The 17375-nt window shown below is 38.8% G+C and overlaps 1 protein-coding gene across 1 annotated transcript; it reads left to right on the top strand.

Moving 5' to 3' along the window:
• The first annotated feature begins 6772 nt into the window (after positions 1-6772).
• On the top strand, positions 6773-16663 carry LOC139456444 (short-wave-sensitive opsin 1-like). Its single transcript, XM_071238156.1, has one exon. It carries the CDS (start codon positions 8054-8056, stop codon positions 9341-9343), a length of 1290 nt encoding a protein of 429 aa, XP_071094257.1. The 5' UTR covers positions 6773-8053; the 3' UTR covers positions 9344-16663.
• Positions 16664-17375: the final 712 nt, after the last annotated feature.

The raw sequence follows: 17375 nt of genomic DNA on the forward strand, positions 1-17375 counted from the left end.
GGGCCGTTAACCGCCGCATGAAATGGTATGAATCATACATTACATACAGCGAACTTCTTGAAACAATACTGTGCTCAACTATGCACAGCAAGCTCCATACATATGATAATGAAGACAACTAATAAAAAACTTCTCATATCAAACCCTTTGTTTTACATGTATTGTTTATTGTATTGTTTGTCCCACACAAGATTGAGTGCACGTTACATGCTTGACCTGAATTCATCACTGGAACATTTCTCGCTGGCTGCCTGAATAACATACGGTACATTTGCAAATGTAGAGCGCAATAGAACTATTCGGGTAAGGGACAAAATCACTCACACGCAGTGATACAGCTTGTATAAGATATGATGTACAGCCCTGCCCTTATGATAAAGTCTCTATACTACGCCTATAGCTAAAGGAGATAAATGCTCAATGCGCAATAGTAAATTCTTACAAAATTTAGCGAAAGGAGACTTATTTCCCCGAAACATTTTTAGCTCTTTTAAAAACAAAATGAACATATTGTATGGAGTATCTACATTACGACACATGACTAAGTCACAGAATGTGAAAGGCGATTGGTTAAAACATGTCCACATTAAGTCACTCTCATTTTACGGACTTTTAGGGAAACCAAAATGGCGCTCTATTTCAGTCAAAAACAAACTAACCTTTATACTTTCCCGCCTTCAGGGCCGTAAAGGATGAAGCACGGTTACGCGTTACCTCTGGTATATGAATACAACAATTTGGGCTTCACGAATCCTTTCTATGTTGATTTCATATTGCTTAATAATGTAAGGGTTTTGGTTTATAAGTTGCCTCGAGTGTCTTATGTGGTGCTGAAATGTAAACAAATGGGAAACTGAATCTGTTCACAGGCTTGATTCAAAATATTTTCGAGTTACTACATGGAGTAAATATGGCAAGTACGTTAAAGTGTGTATATTTAGAGGGGAAATTGCATGTACCCTTGGGGCGGTGGCAAAAGTGTTTGCTCTTGACACTGAAGGCTTGAGTTTGATTCCACACAAAGGTACAAGATATGAAGCCCATTTCTGGTTCCTGTACTGCTGGAATATTCCTACAAGTTGCGTGAAAACCATACTCACTCACTTAAAGATATACTCATGGATCCATGTGACACTTACAAGCATAGATGGTATTCATCTGTCATGCCGTACAATGAAAGATATTGATGGATGTTTAAATATCTGGATGGGACTTGTCATTGTTGTGGCGCGTTAGGTGTCCAATGCGTTAACGTGAATAAATACAGTCTGAGGGAACGATAATCTCAATCGGTTCAGGACAGACCTGACACTATGTGTTCAATGTCAACACTTGCAACACTCACGACATCTATACTGGTCTATGGAAGTTTCTGTTTCAACAACAACAACAACAACAACAACAACAACAACATTACAGTAAGAATATACTTTGGAGTAAACACACGAAACTGTATCTAGATATTTGAAAGGCAGGCTTGTAATTCATAGTGCTACCAGAGATGTGGATATCAACTTTTCCCTACCTTCCCCAAATATCGTTATTGAATTCAACATTCTGCAGTATTATTAGTAATGGTATCAACAATGTATCGGTTCAGCTAACATAACGTCGGAGATCGGCCTGGGATTATTATGCTTTCGGCTGCAGTCAGTATTGTGATATCACCTTAGCTCTTATATAATCAGGGGTTGATATTATAAGCAACGTCCTACGCCGTCGGGGCACGATGACAACCACATCTCCTAACCACCTGATCGATCCACTTTGGTCAGCCATTTTGAAAAGCAATTTAGAGTGTTGGGGTCCTATTCTAACCATGGTCCCCGCGGGGTCGTTGACATCGAGATTGGATTGGGAATAGGATTTTATCTATACCATTAAACTACCTTCAGCCGAGACTGAAATTTTATGTTCTCATTTAAAATATTAATTCGTTGATATATTTAAAAATATTTGATAGGGTTAGACAGTATGTTATTACCACAACATGACAGTACAGACCTTTAGTCTACTGAGGACAATACAATTTTAATTTTGAAAGGTCTCAAATCACAAACAATATCGATAAGTTAAGATATTTTCAATTTAAAAACAAACATACGATATCACCTGAGAAGTATAGTTTCTTTTACTCTTCAGTTTACATACAGTAAGTTGAGGTTGACATTAAAGAATCTTTGTTTTTGATGGCGACTATTTCACATGTGTTGCAATTATTCTACTGAAATGAGCAAATTTGTATTAAACACTTGATCTATGATATTTTACAAAGAAATTATTCTACATACAGAAATGTTATTATTATCATTATCATATGGTGCCATTATTATTATTATTATTATTATTATTATTATCATTTACAGATTAAAATAAAAAAAATGCAGCAAAGAGGGTTTGGTGATCCTGGCACAGTCAGACTCCTTAGGCTCATCATCAGCTCAGGGCCCTTGCCCCCTCCACACGCAGCCCAGACAGCGAATGGGACTTGTCTCGGGAAGCGCTGCCTGGTCAGACTCACCCAGAACTTTTCGGAGAATGTGAAGACTCCCCAACACTGCAGCCTTCTGCATTGCCAATATTGTCAGACTGGATGTATTCCTTGTAGCAAACCCGGGTACTCTTCCAATGTCAGTCAACAGATTGGGAGGTACCAAACCTAAGGTACCGACACAATGGCGAGTCGGACAACTTGGTACTTGGGATGCAAGCGTGTCTGACATTTCGAACGCGAGGTCTGCATATTTGCCATGTTTTTTTCCGCAATCTTCTCAATAACATTGGTGTCGAAAGGGACAGAAAATTCAATAATATAAATGATTTCATTGGATTGATAAAAAAAGGACAAGATCAGGTTTGTTGGTCTGGATACGCCTGAGGCTGTATATGGGTCTATTCCAAAGGATTTTGTATTTATCATTTTCCATGACACGCTCTGCATATTCCGGGTCGTACTGTGGATGCACCTCTGTGTCAAAACCACAAGCATGGCGAGGACGGTAATATAATGTTCGAGCCACGCCATCGTGTCGCTTAAGATACTGTGTCTGTGCCAAAGCTGGGCATCCACTGACAATGTGTTCCACATTGAACTCATTTCATAATCTACATTTCATATCCACATTTTGATGCAAAATAACACATTGTACATAAAACTCGATGTAGTGATCGTTCAAATAGCCTCTCTGGGCCGATTTGATATGTCCCTTCGCTTGGTTCACACTCATTTCTGTACCGTCCATCAGTAGTGAACCACAAACAAAATCAACACTGACATTGAGATTATGTCCCGAACCCATGGCTCGTTTAAGTCAACTGTGGAATGCCTTGATTTGATCATGAGTCTTGACTTGCTTCCCAAGAGCATCATCAGACAAATAAATGTGTGCAAAAGTGCACAAAACAATTCAACGTTTAGCAAACCATTATTAATATTATTTACAGATCAAAATAAAAAAATGCAGCAAAGCGAGTTTGGGTTATTATTATTATTAGTAGTAGTAGTATTGGGGTTTCGCGAATAGATATGGCGCACTTCACATGTTCGTTACTATTAGGAGCATTATTTGTTTCTATTAGTGATTATGGTGCGGTCAAGCTTACCACATGGTCTGTCAAGGTGACCACTTTGACCTTTCCGTGTCCTGCAGAGTAATATTCTCCGGTCAGCTTGTTGAACCGTCGTCTTTGACGCCATAGCCAGACGCTGTCAACCTCGTCAGCTGTCAAGCCACAAGTTGGTGCGCAGACATAAGCCCGTCCTTGTCATCTAGCGGACGTCTCACACTGACCGCCACACATCAAAGAGAACCGGTCGATATTTCATCTGGCGGCATGTCTCATATTTGATGAAATGACTGGGCTTTATTTGTACATTAAACGTTGTGTAATTAAAAGAACATGTGGTTATAATGAAACACCGCCTCTCCGACATCTGAAGTATATAAGAGTTAGTATGGCGGTATACGGAGATCTTTATATTGCATTACCTTGCAGCTACTACATTCAGCTGACTTCAAAGGAGGTGCGTGCATGGAAAACCTATCGTATATGCTGATATAATCATATCTCCAATGAACCTTCATTTCGTTTCTTGTTCATGTGTATGAGGCAAACTTCAGTTGACACTAAACTGCCTGTGTTCTATTTTATTGTTTCCCGGAGTGTATTTATGTAAAAAAAGCCCAAAATGTATATCTTTTAGAAGATATTCTAATAGGCATGATTGATTTTCCTGACAAAACTAAATAAGACAGTGTTAAATGCTTTCTCTATTAATGTATATTTTCTACATAGGGATTCTTTGGGCAATGGTTTCATTTTGTTCATGTGAAAATGATCCATTGTACTTCCATTTCGACGTCTTTCAAAGTTCCCGATGGTGACATACACATACTTCTCTGAAAAGCAGTCATTGTTATGTTGGATCTTGTCTGTCTTACAGACCTTGATACAAATATATCAAATACAGCCCATGCAAGTCTATAACGTTTCTCAAGTCTAGATTACTGCAGTATCTGAAAATAAAGAGAATCTCTCTGGGCTCCTTTTTATTGTAGTTTTATGTTCATTTCAGAAACTAGATGTTCGACTGTGTAGGAGCCATTAGTTTGTTTTATTTACCACAATTCTGTCCATTTGGGGGTTATGGACACAATAAACAATATCCAGGTTGTTTTTGCTCATTGTACTATATGTGTGTGTGTGTGTGTACCCTCAAATCAATGTCATCACGATGAAAAATTGATGAGACTGCATCATGGCGGGTAATATACAAAGATTGCTTTATGGCGGGTGTTGCTAAATTGTGAGTCAAAACTTAAAGAATTGAGAACCCTAAACACTTCTTTGTATTAATGTTTTGACGTGGTGTAGATAAAACAATGTCGTTATCAACGGATAAGTCTCCCCCAACTGTATATGCACATTGTCACCTGTCACTCTGTGTTTGAAATAGCTGTCTGCGCGTTTGCCAAATGCCAGAAACTTTTAAATTGGGCTAATAACATTTTCGTAAAGCACGCCCGACTTCCAAGGAGAAAATTATAGTCAATACATATTTACTCCTATGAATTACCAACTTATTAAGGCGTCATTTAATGTCAAAGTATGTTGTCATTTTGTTTATATTTCTTAGTTTATCGGAAGTAGGTAAGTAAGATATGACGAGGACTTGCAACATGTTTGGCTAACAAGCCCTCCTGGCCAGTGAACAATGGCAGGTAGTTCATTCACTGCTATCTCTGAATCCTCTACATGAAACTATTAAGAGTTTGTTATTGTGGGTGACAGTTGGAACCGCTGTTTGTGAGATGTTACAGATACGACTCGGATCAGGAAGCAGGTGGCAACATAATGCTCGCAGTCCTCCTCCTCCGTTAATTCAACAATCAGGAGTTCACAGATTCTTATGGATATGATACTTGAAATGTCTTCTGTCTGTTTCGTTTGCGTTTACCATAACTATAATTGATTGATAATGAAAGAGCATCATATCTCTTTCCCGTCTTCGACGCGTGCATTTGTAGTCTGTTACACACTAGGTCTGCTATTGCCACAACCTATTAATCTTTCACCTGTCAGAGTGTCGTTAGGTAAATTTGGAAATTGAATTCATTGAACTGAATACAACAAATTAGGCAAGATTGTGTTTCATGTCCTCTCTTAAAGCTGTCACAACTCACATATAATAGACTAAAAGAAATACAGTTATCTTATTTAAGCATATACATTAAAGATAGAAAGTAAACATCAAATGGAGCGCAGAACAATACCCAAAGAGCTGAGACAATATAGACTTGGTAATCACTTTATTCTTGAGTTGTCGAATTTTAATTTATTCTCTTTGTTCTGGGACTAAACTCACAACACAACATATTTAAGGCATTTGCCTTGTTAAACGTATATGATATAGTCTGTGCTGTCACTGTGACTTTATAACATAGATATATTATTGTACAGAATATTTAGTTTTTGCTAAATATCTCTCGTAGATATTGAATCATTATTGAACTCATTATCTTCTTCAAATGTTCCAGCTTCATTTGGAATACTAATGAAGTGATATATACGGTCAACTTTGATAATGTTGTACATCGTCAACTATAATTAAAGCATAGAATTATTACATCTAATAATAAATAACCACAATAAACTACAGTGAATAACTTTAGCCCGGTAAACGTGTGTTGGGCGTTTCATATAATGAAATAACTGTGGGTATTGCTTGAAATAAAAGTTAATGTTGACCAAGACAAATATGCATGTTATCGGAATAACAGCCTCAACTTAAAAAGACATTAACTGGCAAACCAGTAGAATTCAAACTGATAAACCTCCTGTCTGTCATATAAACCTACAGATAATTTCATCGTGTGAAGCACAGGGAAGTGGACATCAAGTAATTGTTATCGTATGCATGGAGTCTGAAGATTGGTGCCCAATGAAAACTAAGAATATCTCTGATTGGTTAATGCGTAAATAAACAGGACGTCCTTCATCAGCAAAAAAAAAGTGTGGAAAAAAAGTTGGGAGCAAGCAGTTTGAAACGTCACCTATAAGATTTTAATAACGTGCATAAAAATGTGAATCAGTGACGCTGATTCGTTAAGACACGTTACAAGAAAAGGGTAATAAAATATCCATTTAGTACAGTCGCTGACGGGAGGAGCGGAGACCTAACATATCATCCCTCTAGATCCGGATCTGTGAGCTATAAGAGCTATGTATATACTCCTCCCAGCAAACATGTCCTAGATGTGACGGTAGCTTCGTCCAGTAGCTGAAATCAATAACCTGATTAATGTACAGAGACGGATGAATAGGATTCTCTTTTTGTTTGGGATATCTAATTCAACAATTTGTGAGCAAAAACACGTGTATTGTAGTGAATTCAAGATTGAGACTAAGCCGTCATCGTAGAAGGTTTGCATGAAAAGCGTCTAATTAACACTTCTCTGAACGCAGACATGCGTGTGTACATGTTCACTGCCGCGAAGCAAGAACGCGCACTACGTATTTATGACAGCAAACTGGCTGACTATAGAACTGGCTTGTCAGCTGATGGATTTGCCCTATACACGAGTGGCAGATGCAGCTAGGCAATCGCCACCTTGTTCAGATTCAATACTATTACTGTGGCTACTTCACGGCCAGTGTTGTCCAGTCTCCGCCCACGAGTCATCGTAGGTCGCCCAGAGGATTCCACACCCCACGGGATGGCCATTAAAGTCTGTGAGTAGCGACAGAATAATCTACGTCATGACAGATCCGATTGCTTCACACGTTGTAGGGAGACCTGTTCCTTCAAATATTTACCTTTAACATAAATGTTTAAAACATCTGTGTACTGGGGGAAAAGCGAGTCCGCTTCACCAGCTGAGTGGTGATTTCAACCAGCTTCATCTTTGACTTGTGTGTGATCAACTTTGAAATACTTCCCCACCACCACGCGAATTTACAACTTCTATCGGAGAAATCTTTTACACTTTCACCCTACGAGGTGAAAAAGAACCTCCAGGCAGCCGTTCACGCAATCAGCTTGACGAGGTATACTGGAAGGCGCTCCGAGAGCAGGGCCTGTTGCCACTTCCTATCCCGGGTCAGTTTGCGCTACATTAAGCCGTGGACTGTGATTTGCTGCGAGTAAAAGGTGAGTTTTAAAGACCTGTCTCCTCGTAGCACTACCGTCCTCACAACACTGGTGGATCTACAAATAGAAGACGTGGTATTGAGTTACATGCCCGAGGCGAAGAGAGGGATTGTACCACTACGCTACTACTATAGGAGCACGAGTTAGTGAGGCATGATAGATGAAACTCGCAGACAATGCATTAGCAATTCGCAGAAACGACCACTGCCACAGAGGGAAGGTCTGTTCCGGCGTGCGTTCAGTTCAGTGGAGCAGCTATATATATATGGAAGTGGTAGACTCTGATTGAATACGAAGTTCTCTCCTCGGTCTGCTGTTAGGGAACGACTCGCAGAAGTATGAGGGAGATAAGCGAGCCTGTTCATTCGTGCCTCGGTCTGTGATCAAGTTGTAAATGTGGACATGCTACGAAATGCAACTGAAGTACAGTATCACACGGAATATTCACTGGAGAACGGAACCAAAGGAGACATAGGAAATTTATGGTACCCAAACACACTATACATTCTCAGGGGTGTTTTTCTCACGTTGGTGTGTGTACTGGGGACGGCCTTCAATGCCTTCATGATTGTTGCTATTGTCCCCAACAGGCGACTCCGAAATGTCCGCAACATCCTACTGGTTCATCTCGGGGCGGTTGGGCTGGCGGCTTCCCTCACTACCACGTTGTACTCGGCTGTTGTTATATTCCTTAAAGAATGGTCCGGCGGAGACGTTGTGTGTCAAATATACGCGTTTCTTAATTCCGTGTTTACATGTGTAATTGTGTGGACAATCACAGCGTTAAGCTGGGATAAGTATCAGACCATCGCCTCACCCCTTCATCATTCTCTCACCGCCACATTCGTCAAGATGTCGACGTGTTTCTCAGTGTTCTGGGTCTCAAGTTTAACCCTTTCACTTCCGCCGCTGTTCGGAGCTAACGAGTTCATCTTCCACCCTGCTATGGGGCTCTGTGCTGTTAACCCTTCCCACTCTGAAGGCAGGTGGTACACCATCGTATATGTCTGTGCAGTGTTTTTTCTGCCATTCTGTATAATGATTTATTGCTATGCTCATATATTCCAAATAGCTCGGACACAAAGCAGCAGAATAGCTGCAACTATGCTCCGAATGGTCAGTGTGATTCAAGCGCCTATTGCCCCTACAAATGCCACCACTTCGTTATCAATGAGAGGTACAAAAGCAATGGGAACAATTCTTCAGCTTGTGGGATCATTTGTTCTAACATACATACCATACGCTGTTGTACTGATGTACGCCGTCATAACACAAAATATGCCTGAAAGTACGTTTGTCTCCGTAGCTACAACCCTGTTCCAAGCTTCACCGTGTACCAATGCTTCCGTTTATGGCCTACGTAATAAGATACTGCGGGCGTCGTTTTATCGCTATGTTCGACGGAGGCTCCAACATGCGTGTTACAAAGACAGGAGAAGAGGAAGTGTAAAATCATTAACCCGGAAGTCGTCTTCCACCCAGAAACTTTCTAATCTAAATCGGAAGTGTCAAAATGGCGTCCGGGGCCCAATGAGGCGTACACATAGCTTTCAAGTGGCATCCACGAGGTTTCAAGGTAGCCCTATTGTCAACATTAAAAAAGGCTTACCTCGGCCGCATTCCTTCTCAGTCATGGCCGTGAATGGACAACCTGTAAGTTGTTTAGAAGAGGAAATTCAAGAATGTTTGTAGTTTCATACGAAGGGATTTATGCGTTGTGAATATATTTATTTTGTATTTATATGGAGCGTTACGAACGAAAGGTTGGTGGGGTCATTTTACATATTTATGTGATATTATTGACTATCTGTGTAAGAGATTTGTCTTGTCAGCTTTGCCTCGTAAATGTACAGTGACCCTTTGTTAAATGTTTGAATAATTGCTTAACAAGGTAAAAGCACGTTCTGAGATATTTGTATTTGTGATGGCCATTTTATATTTATATTTGTTTTGTATTGTTATATATACAGTACCACCATGATGTATTACTTGAGTCCTTTAGTCCAAATCCAAAGTACTACCGTAAAGTGTGAATATACGCACTGGGTAAAATAATCAATTTGTGAAATACAGGAATATCAACATGTTTCGCTTTTTCTTACTTTAAAGTATATATTTATGAAACCATTCTAATCATGCCCTTTATTCATCTGAAAAATGCTCAATCAGTGACCGTTGTAGTAGATCGTTCTAATTCCTCGTGCATAAAACTCTAAAGGAAAACTGAAAATTGGTAGAAATTTTATATACCTCCGCCTAGTCAGACTATTTGGTTGTTTACCGAGATTTTCATGTTTTGTCTGTTAAATGGGATTAATTTAACTTAGGCTGTCTATGCTGGTAAGGTTTTTCCTAAAGGAAATGCCATTTTAAAGCTTCCGCATTCCCATAAATGCGTTCTAATGGGTTGTTTGAGATTCCTAACTAATGTCATTTAAAGATTAGGTTCTGTTCTCGGCACTGCAACGCTCTGGCAATTATCTTAAAATACCAATTTGAACTCTCTCTAAATATATTTTAAACTGTTTGAAGATCGGGGAATAGACAGGAAGAATGCGCCGTTATTAAGCCGATAGCTCTGGCAATGTTTGTGTTAAGCGTTATGGGGGCTGTGTATACCATGCTGCAATGTTACTGCAAAGGTACTTCGGTACTTTCCAATTTCAACTCAGATTAAACTAATTACCTGAATTATCTTGTAAATAAAGAAGTAACTTTCAAAGGTGTTTCGCTAACTATACATTAATCCCTTACAGAAGATCGTTTCGTTAGAACACGCATTGTTTCGGTTTTGTGTAGATTACAATAATTACAACTTCTGCTATTTAAAAGAAATTTGTCTCCCCACTGTTTTACCATAGCTTCTCAACGTTCAACCCCTCAGTGATGAAAGTTTTGATGACACTTAACAATATCAAGTGAATTAATCTCTGTCCCTTCATGTCTTACAGCAGTCCTGTAATTGAAGTTGATCACGTAAACACAAGTGTCAGTTCACGAACACCATATCCGACCAACATATTCAAACCTCGATCGATAGGAAAGTCGTCTGATTATTGTAGTGTGATATCCAGGGTCATAAAGTATACGGGATTGCCACATCCCCACATGGTGGCCATAGCGTCTAGATTAGCCTCCAGAGGTTAATGGGTTAACAAAGCTGCTGGAACAGCTTCCCAAGCGAGCCAAGCCTATATTACTAAGCTTGGTGTATATGCAGATAACTGTTGACTCTATCAGCACATGGCACCAGTAAATCGTGACATGTTCTTCGTAGCTAAGTGATTCAGACATTTATTGCATAATCCTGTGTTATAATGGATATCGTATCCAGACGGGGGTCGAAATTTGAATTGATGGGAACTGAACGCCATTTTGAATACGCCGTCACTAGAAGAAGTGCACTATGTTTTACAATGCTACATGTACACATTCAGTCAGTAACACCCAGTTTGAAGAGCGTCAGCACTGACCTCGTGTAAGGAGGATGTTGTGTCAGGAACTAATTACAGATATGTCCATCTTTATTTTCGCTTTGAGATCCACATGTTCATTACATTTACTCTTTGATGCCAACCATTACAAATTAGGAAAATTGTTGTATTAGAAAAAATGTTTCCTTTGTCCTGGACCTCACGTATTCCTATTTCCGATGTAATGTGTATGTAATGTTAGGCTCGATAACAAACTCATATCAATTTTGACTTTTTCATGCAGAGACTGAAACTTTTATCTTTCCTATTATTATGGATAGTTCTCGCCTCAGCTCGTATCAGGGGATTTCTGGTGAATTGCCTCTGATAAAAGCCGAAACGCAATTAAGAGATAAGACGTAGCATAATGTACACAAACTCGGTTCCATGCTAAAAAACTCTAACTTCTTATTGGTACGTCATATATATCGCAACGTGTTTCACAGATAAGCCTATAGATTGGTTACCTTGCATCACGTTGCTCGCCTGTAGGCCTCAGAACTACATGTACACAGTTGGGTATCGTACGTTGGCCCTTGTGAAATCTGAAGGCAGTCACAACTTACGATAATAACACAGTAAATACGTATGCTCTTTCTTATAGTATTTGTCTTATAATAACAGTTTCGTCCAATGAAATGTGATCAAATTCCCAGCGAGATAAATAAGTTTAGACATATTTATGACTTCTTTGAACGATGTTGTTTCTGCACGTGAGCGGCAATAGATTTACAGATAAACGGGATGTATTCAATTTAAAAGATTTGTCGATAGCGTGCTCTAAATGTCAAATCTCTTACAATTTGATATCTTTCATCAGATACCCAACCACAGACAAAGGGCATCTTTTGAAATATTATTCCCCAAACTATACTGAAATTCAGCAAAATCAGCAACATATTTCATGTGAAAGATTTTTTATCGAAAAAAAGCCAAGTATTCTTATTACCTTCTAATGCATTAAGATCATCATAAAGACAAAGTTTAAACTATGATAACCATTAGCTGTAAAATGGTACTTCCCCAAAGTCGTTTAGGAAGTGAAACCCTACTGCGAGCTCACTGATTTACAAGAGCTGCGTCTACATAGTTGTAATTCTTCCCCTTCTGGCTCAGTATTGAGTGATAGACACCAACATCCTCTCTTCTCGGCATAAATGAGCAGTTTAATACATCGTATACCGAGGCAACCTTGAGAGATACAACCCTGTCCGGCATCAAGCCTATTCCATAAATCTGCCATCTGTTAACAGCAGTATTGTTAAGCCTGGCCAAGTGCAGGGAAGCTTTTTCAGGCGGGGACCCCTGCTAAGGTTAATTAAACTCGCAGACGCATCCCAAAGGTTCTCGACGGCATGTTAACGTTTGGGTTGAACGATTTGCTGAGACTTGTCTTTGTTCCAACATATTTGGATCGAGGTCCTGAATTATTTAGATAGAAAATTAGGATAGGATCAAAATATGGGTCTGATATGGGTCAACGATGTAATCTCTGTTTGCGTCAGTCCATGGTAATGACACGCGAACACATAAACAAATACATGGATAGACACATAGTGTTCGACACAACACTTTTAAATGCAGATTGGAAAGTAACAAGTCATGTGTCGTTTGGAGATCGGGGAAAAATGAGTTACCATATTTTTGTCATTATCGTTCAAAAGGTTGTGAAGGCAATTAACCTTTTTGGCATTAGCATATGGTGATAGCTAGATTTATATTTTATGTACACTCGTAAAATGTCTCCACTTCAACATTAATTCAGAAATATTTAAATGGAACTTTGTCAACATTAAATTATTATGATTTATATAATAATTCCTGGTTTCAAGCATACTGGGGAAAAGACAAACTATTTCTTTGTTTACAGGCGTAAATGACTAAGAGGGAAGACCGTTTCTAAACATCGTACTCTAAAACATGTACTGACGACATACTAAAATACAAACACCTATAGCCTATAGCTTTCCTCTAACGCGGCATTACGTGATTCATTTTCATTACCTTGATGGTCATTGAATCTGGCAGGGACACTATTATCTATAAAGGATTTCTATCCACCACAATGCCTTATGCGAAATTATATATATCTATATAAAAGAAACATAAAAACATTATAATTCAGTCTCATTATCTTTTGTACATTCAGTGGTCATTGTCATGATAAATAGATACCGCCATTCATGGAAACACTGACCATGCATTGTACTGTCATTGCTTTGTTATATGTTTGGATTGAATCAAGATAGCCAATGCAACTATACCACATCAGAAACATTGTCATACGAGATGTCCCCAGCATTGTTTATGTGTAATATCACCTTTCATGTGCGTGTAAATCACTGTTTTTTCTATAACAAACAACCTTATATATTGGATCATGGGGACCAAGTCCACACGATGTTTTTAAAAGCCAAGGTTAACAGATTTCGCTAATGGTCATGACGTTTTTGTTGCTCAAAATGTTTGCTCAAAGCACATGGTACCTTGTTTAATAGTTTATGTCATTGGTGATTATTCTGCTATGTCCGTGTAGTTGTTATTGAATTTTCTACTTCAGTGGTCATTCTACGGTATTGTTATTTATTCTCACTTGCATGCACGACTTATCGCTGCACCGCACAGAAATCAATAAATGGCTAGTGAAATAATCAGATGGTCAATTTGACTTTCAAAATGTTATGTCATGTACACATGGGTGATTTTTATATATTTTGTAAGAGAGGACATATTAGTTGAGAATGAGTGTGAGTGTTAGCATTAGTGCGGATGGTAGTTTGCTTCAGGCCACGAGAAACCCTGCTGGACTGGGCAAGATGCCGAGGTTGTAAAGTGTTCGGTGAAGATCCGGGTTCAATTCCAAAGGGTATTCCAGCACAAAGTGGAGAGCCCCTCCGTGCTGTAACCCGCCATCTTGTTGCCAGAATATTGCAAAAGAGGTGTAAAACTACAGTGTGATTTTTTAGTTTTTTAATGAGATGTTTTGAGATGATTTATTTAAGTCTGAACTAACGGGGTTCGTCTTTTCAAAATAACTATTTTTAGGTATTTAGTGATAAAAAGAGGTTATCACGCGAGTGTGTTTGGGGATGGTAAATATACTGCATTAGGAATAAACATTGTATTTGGCATAGTGTTTATTCCTAATAGAGGATATGTACCATCCCCAAACACACAAACGTGATAACCTCTTTATCATATAATGTCATTCTTTAATTCTGTACATGAAAATCGCTTTCCCTCTCTCACAAACATTACCGAAACATTGCGAGTTTTCCTGGAATGCGCGCATTAATATTTATTACGTCACAGGGTAAGTGATGTGTCAGTGGGACAGTGACAGCAGCCAATATAGCTCCAACTAAAATCTGTTTCTTATACAGTGGTGAATATATACATATACGCAAAACAACAAATGTCTTTACTTGCCTTTCGCGGCAATCCATCGGTCTGACCGCTTGAGTAACTGCCCTTTGTCAAAGGGAAGCTACTCTCGACCTAGTCTATGAGACGTCACGGCCACGTTCAGACTTTGTTGACAGTCGGTCTGTCCTGTCATAACGTTAAGTGTAGTCAGATGTACACACAGCGACAAAACGAAACAAGGTAACAATTCAAACATATTTCGGCCAAATCCAACCATTTTAATTTCTGGAAAAGGTTTCAAGCCGCAGAGGTTGACAAACACAGATATGGCTACTGATCCCGCTTGGCTAGGCCTAGTGCCCTCGCAAAATTGTTTCGGAATTTATATCTCCAAAGTTGCCAATAGTTATAAAATACCTTAGCTACATCACAGTTAGAAACTGATTTTCAGTATATTCGACTGTTCTTTTGATAATGATAGCAATTATCCCTTTAGTTTATCCAGATTTCCGATGGTTAATTCTGACTCGATCGCCGAATGACAAGGGCGACGCCATGTTTGTTTGTAAACACTGAAAGTAGTCCCTACTTGACCTTTGATATTTGGATCTCTATCCGCATATGACCCCAACAGATATCGTTTTTATCCGTTGGCGTTATCCTGTCGAGAAACCTACCCAGTATATGATAAAATACTATATCATCTAAACATATCAAATCGATATTTCACTTGAGTGAAATAACACTTTGTTGCCGGAAATACCTTCTGCCTTATAGGCATTATTCTTTTCAGAATTAGATCGGAAACTGTTGGCTTTTCTTGTCAAATGATATCTTACACTTGTAATCGTATTTCTTGATCTGAAAAAAGTTGATTTTGCGCCGCTCATGAAAATATTAACTTTGTGAGGTCAACCGATGGAATAAACACCTTATTGCACAAGGAAAGCATCGTGTTCATTTATAGTTCGTGTGACATTAGGAATACAATGGCACAGTGTTCTTATTGAGTTCTGAAACAGAACGATGCGTCTGTATTCTTGGGTACATCAATAAGCAGGGCTTGGTAATAGAGGATACATGTTCTTCACGAGCATGATGCTGATCTCTGTATTATATGTTTTATCACTGACTGTGCGGAACGTGCCTGCTATTTATTTCCATGCTGAAAAGTAGAGCTATCCTAACAGCGTCACTGCACGTTAGAGTGAGATTAAAAACAGCAAGTTTGTATTCTAGAGTGTAGGAGGAAGAAGTTCGCGCTATCGGTTATTCAGTGCGATGCGTGCGGAAGGCAAACTACAACTCTTACGTCTGTGTTTTTACTTATCAGAATCTTGTTGATATAACTCGGTGTTTAGGCTCAGATCTCGGATGTGATATAGAGTGTCCTATTGATATAACAATAGTTCATAATAGGAAAGTTTGAGGTCGGTTAGAGAGTGACCATATCGAGTGCGGGACGTGGGTGTGAGTGTGAGATTCAAACACGAGTTTAATTGTCTCTCTGAGCAGAAGAGGCAAATCATGTAGGAATTGCCAACACGTGTTTACGTTTCAGAAATATATCCCGTACCCCCCGAAAATCAAATGATACGCCCATTATATAAGATACTTTAACAGACCTCTTGCTACAAAAAGGGCGTAATTTGAAAAAAAAAGATTACGCTCTCAAGACATCATTTATAGATGATTAACGAATGTTATTGGCCGCTACTAGAACTAGTAATGTTTTTTTCGAGAATATATTTCATATAATCTCACCAGAGTATAGGAACTATATGGGCCCAGTAGTTGAATGTTTCCAAATATCTAGTGTCAGCTGTGAAACCTCGGACCCCATTGTCCGTGACCTCGCCAGTCCGGACCAATAATGTTGGAAGTGATTAAAATACAGTGATTAAAATTACATCTTACATACCCACGATTCCTTAATCCGCACATTTGTGAATCCGGGCGATTTTACTGTGAACGATATCGTCCTCGCCTGACTCACGAGGTTTCACTGTGTTTGGTATATCAATGCATATGACGAGTAATTAGTGCCACGATCATTGTTCATGGAGAAAGTGTACTTGTTATTGTCTTGTTCATGTTTCTTGAAAGCTTTTTTAAATAAGTGATCGTTATTTATTATTTATTTTTGTCACACAGTTTACGTGACCTCTGCAATACCATGTCCGTCATGTTTTCTGGTTGTGAGCATTCACACAATTGAATATAAAATATAAAACTGAAATCTGGACTTTTTTGTTTTCTGTTCAGGTCATGAGAGGCGCCTTCCATAGCCTTATCGTTGTGGAAAACATGCTTGGCCGTTGGTTTATTAGAATACCTACGCCATGTAATATTGTACAACGTCAGCTGTACTTCTGTTTTCTCATGCTCGTGTGAACGTAATGCATTTGTTCATGAGTTTCCGTGAGTATACGCTGACTGCATGTATAAACAGGTGAAGCTATTTTGATTTTTAGGAGATGTTTGTATGACATGGTATTAATACCAGACGGATCTTTGATGGCTTCTATCACATAATTCCAGCTGCATCTAGAGAAGTGAATGTTATGTTGATTAATGCTTTTAAGAAACAATGTAGGATTTACTCAATAATGATGTCGTAATGGAACAATGTAAAAATTGATAAATAAAACCGACAAAACCATATGCATATAAATAAATCTGTTCTAAAAGCAGAGTCGATTGTACCATTTCGAGTATATCAAGAGGATGTGTACCCGGCACAAACACATGCAAAGGCAAGTCAATTGTTCAATTGACACTAGTCAAAACAGGGCACTGCATAGTGCATTTTTCTTTCAATGAGACGTCAAAATTGGAATCTCCTCCACATGTTAACCATTATACTTTTTAAAAGATTTACTGAG

The sequence above is a fragment of the Haliotis cracherodii genome, unplaced genomic scaffold (assembly GCF_022045235.1).
Source record: "Haliotis cracherodii isolate W230 unplaced genomic scaffold, xgHalCrac1.p SCAF_11, whole genome shotgun sequence".
Lineage (NCBI taxonomy): Eukaryota > Metazoa > Mollusca > Gastropoda > Lepetellida > Haliotidae > Haliotis > Haliotis cracherodii.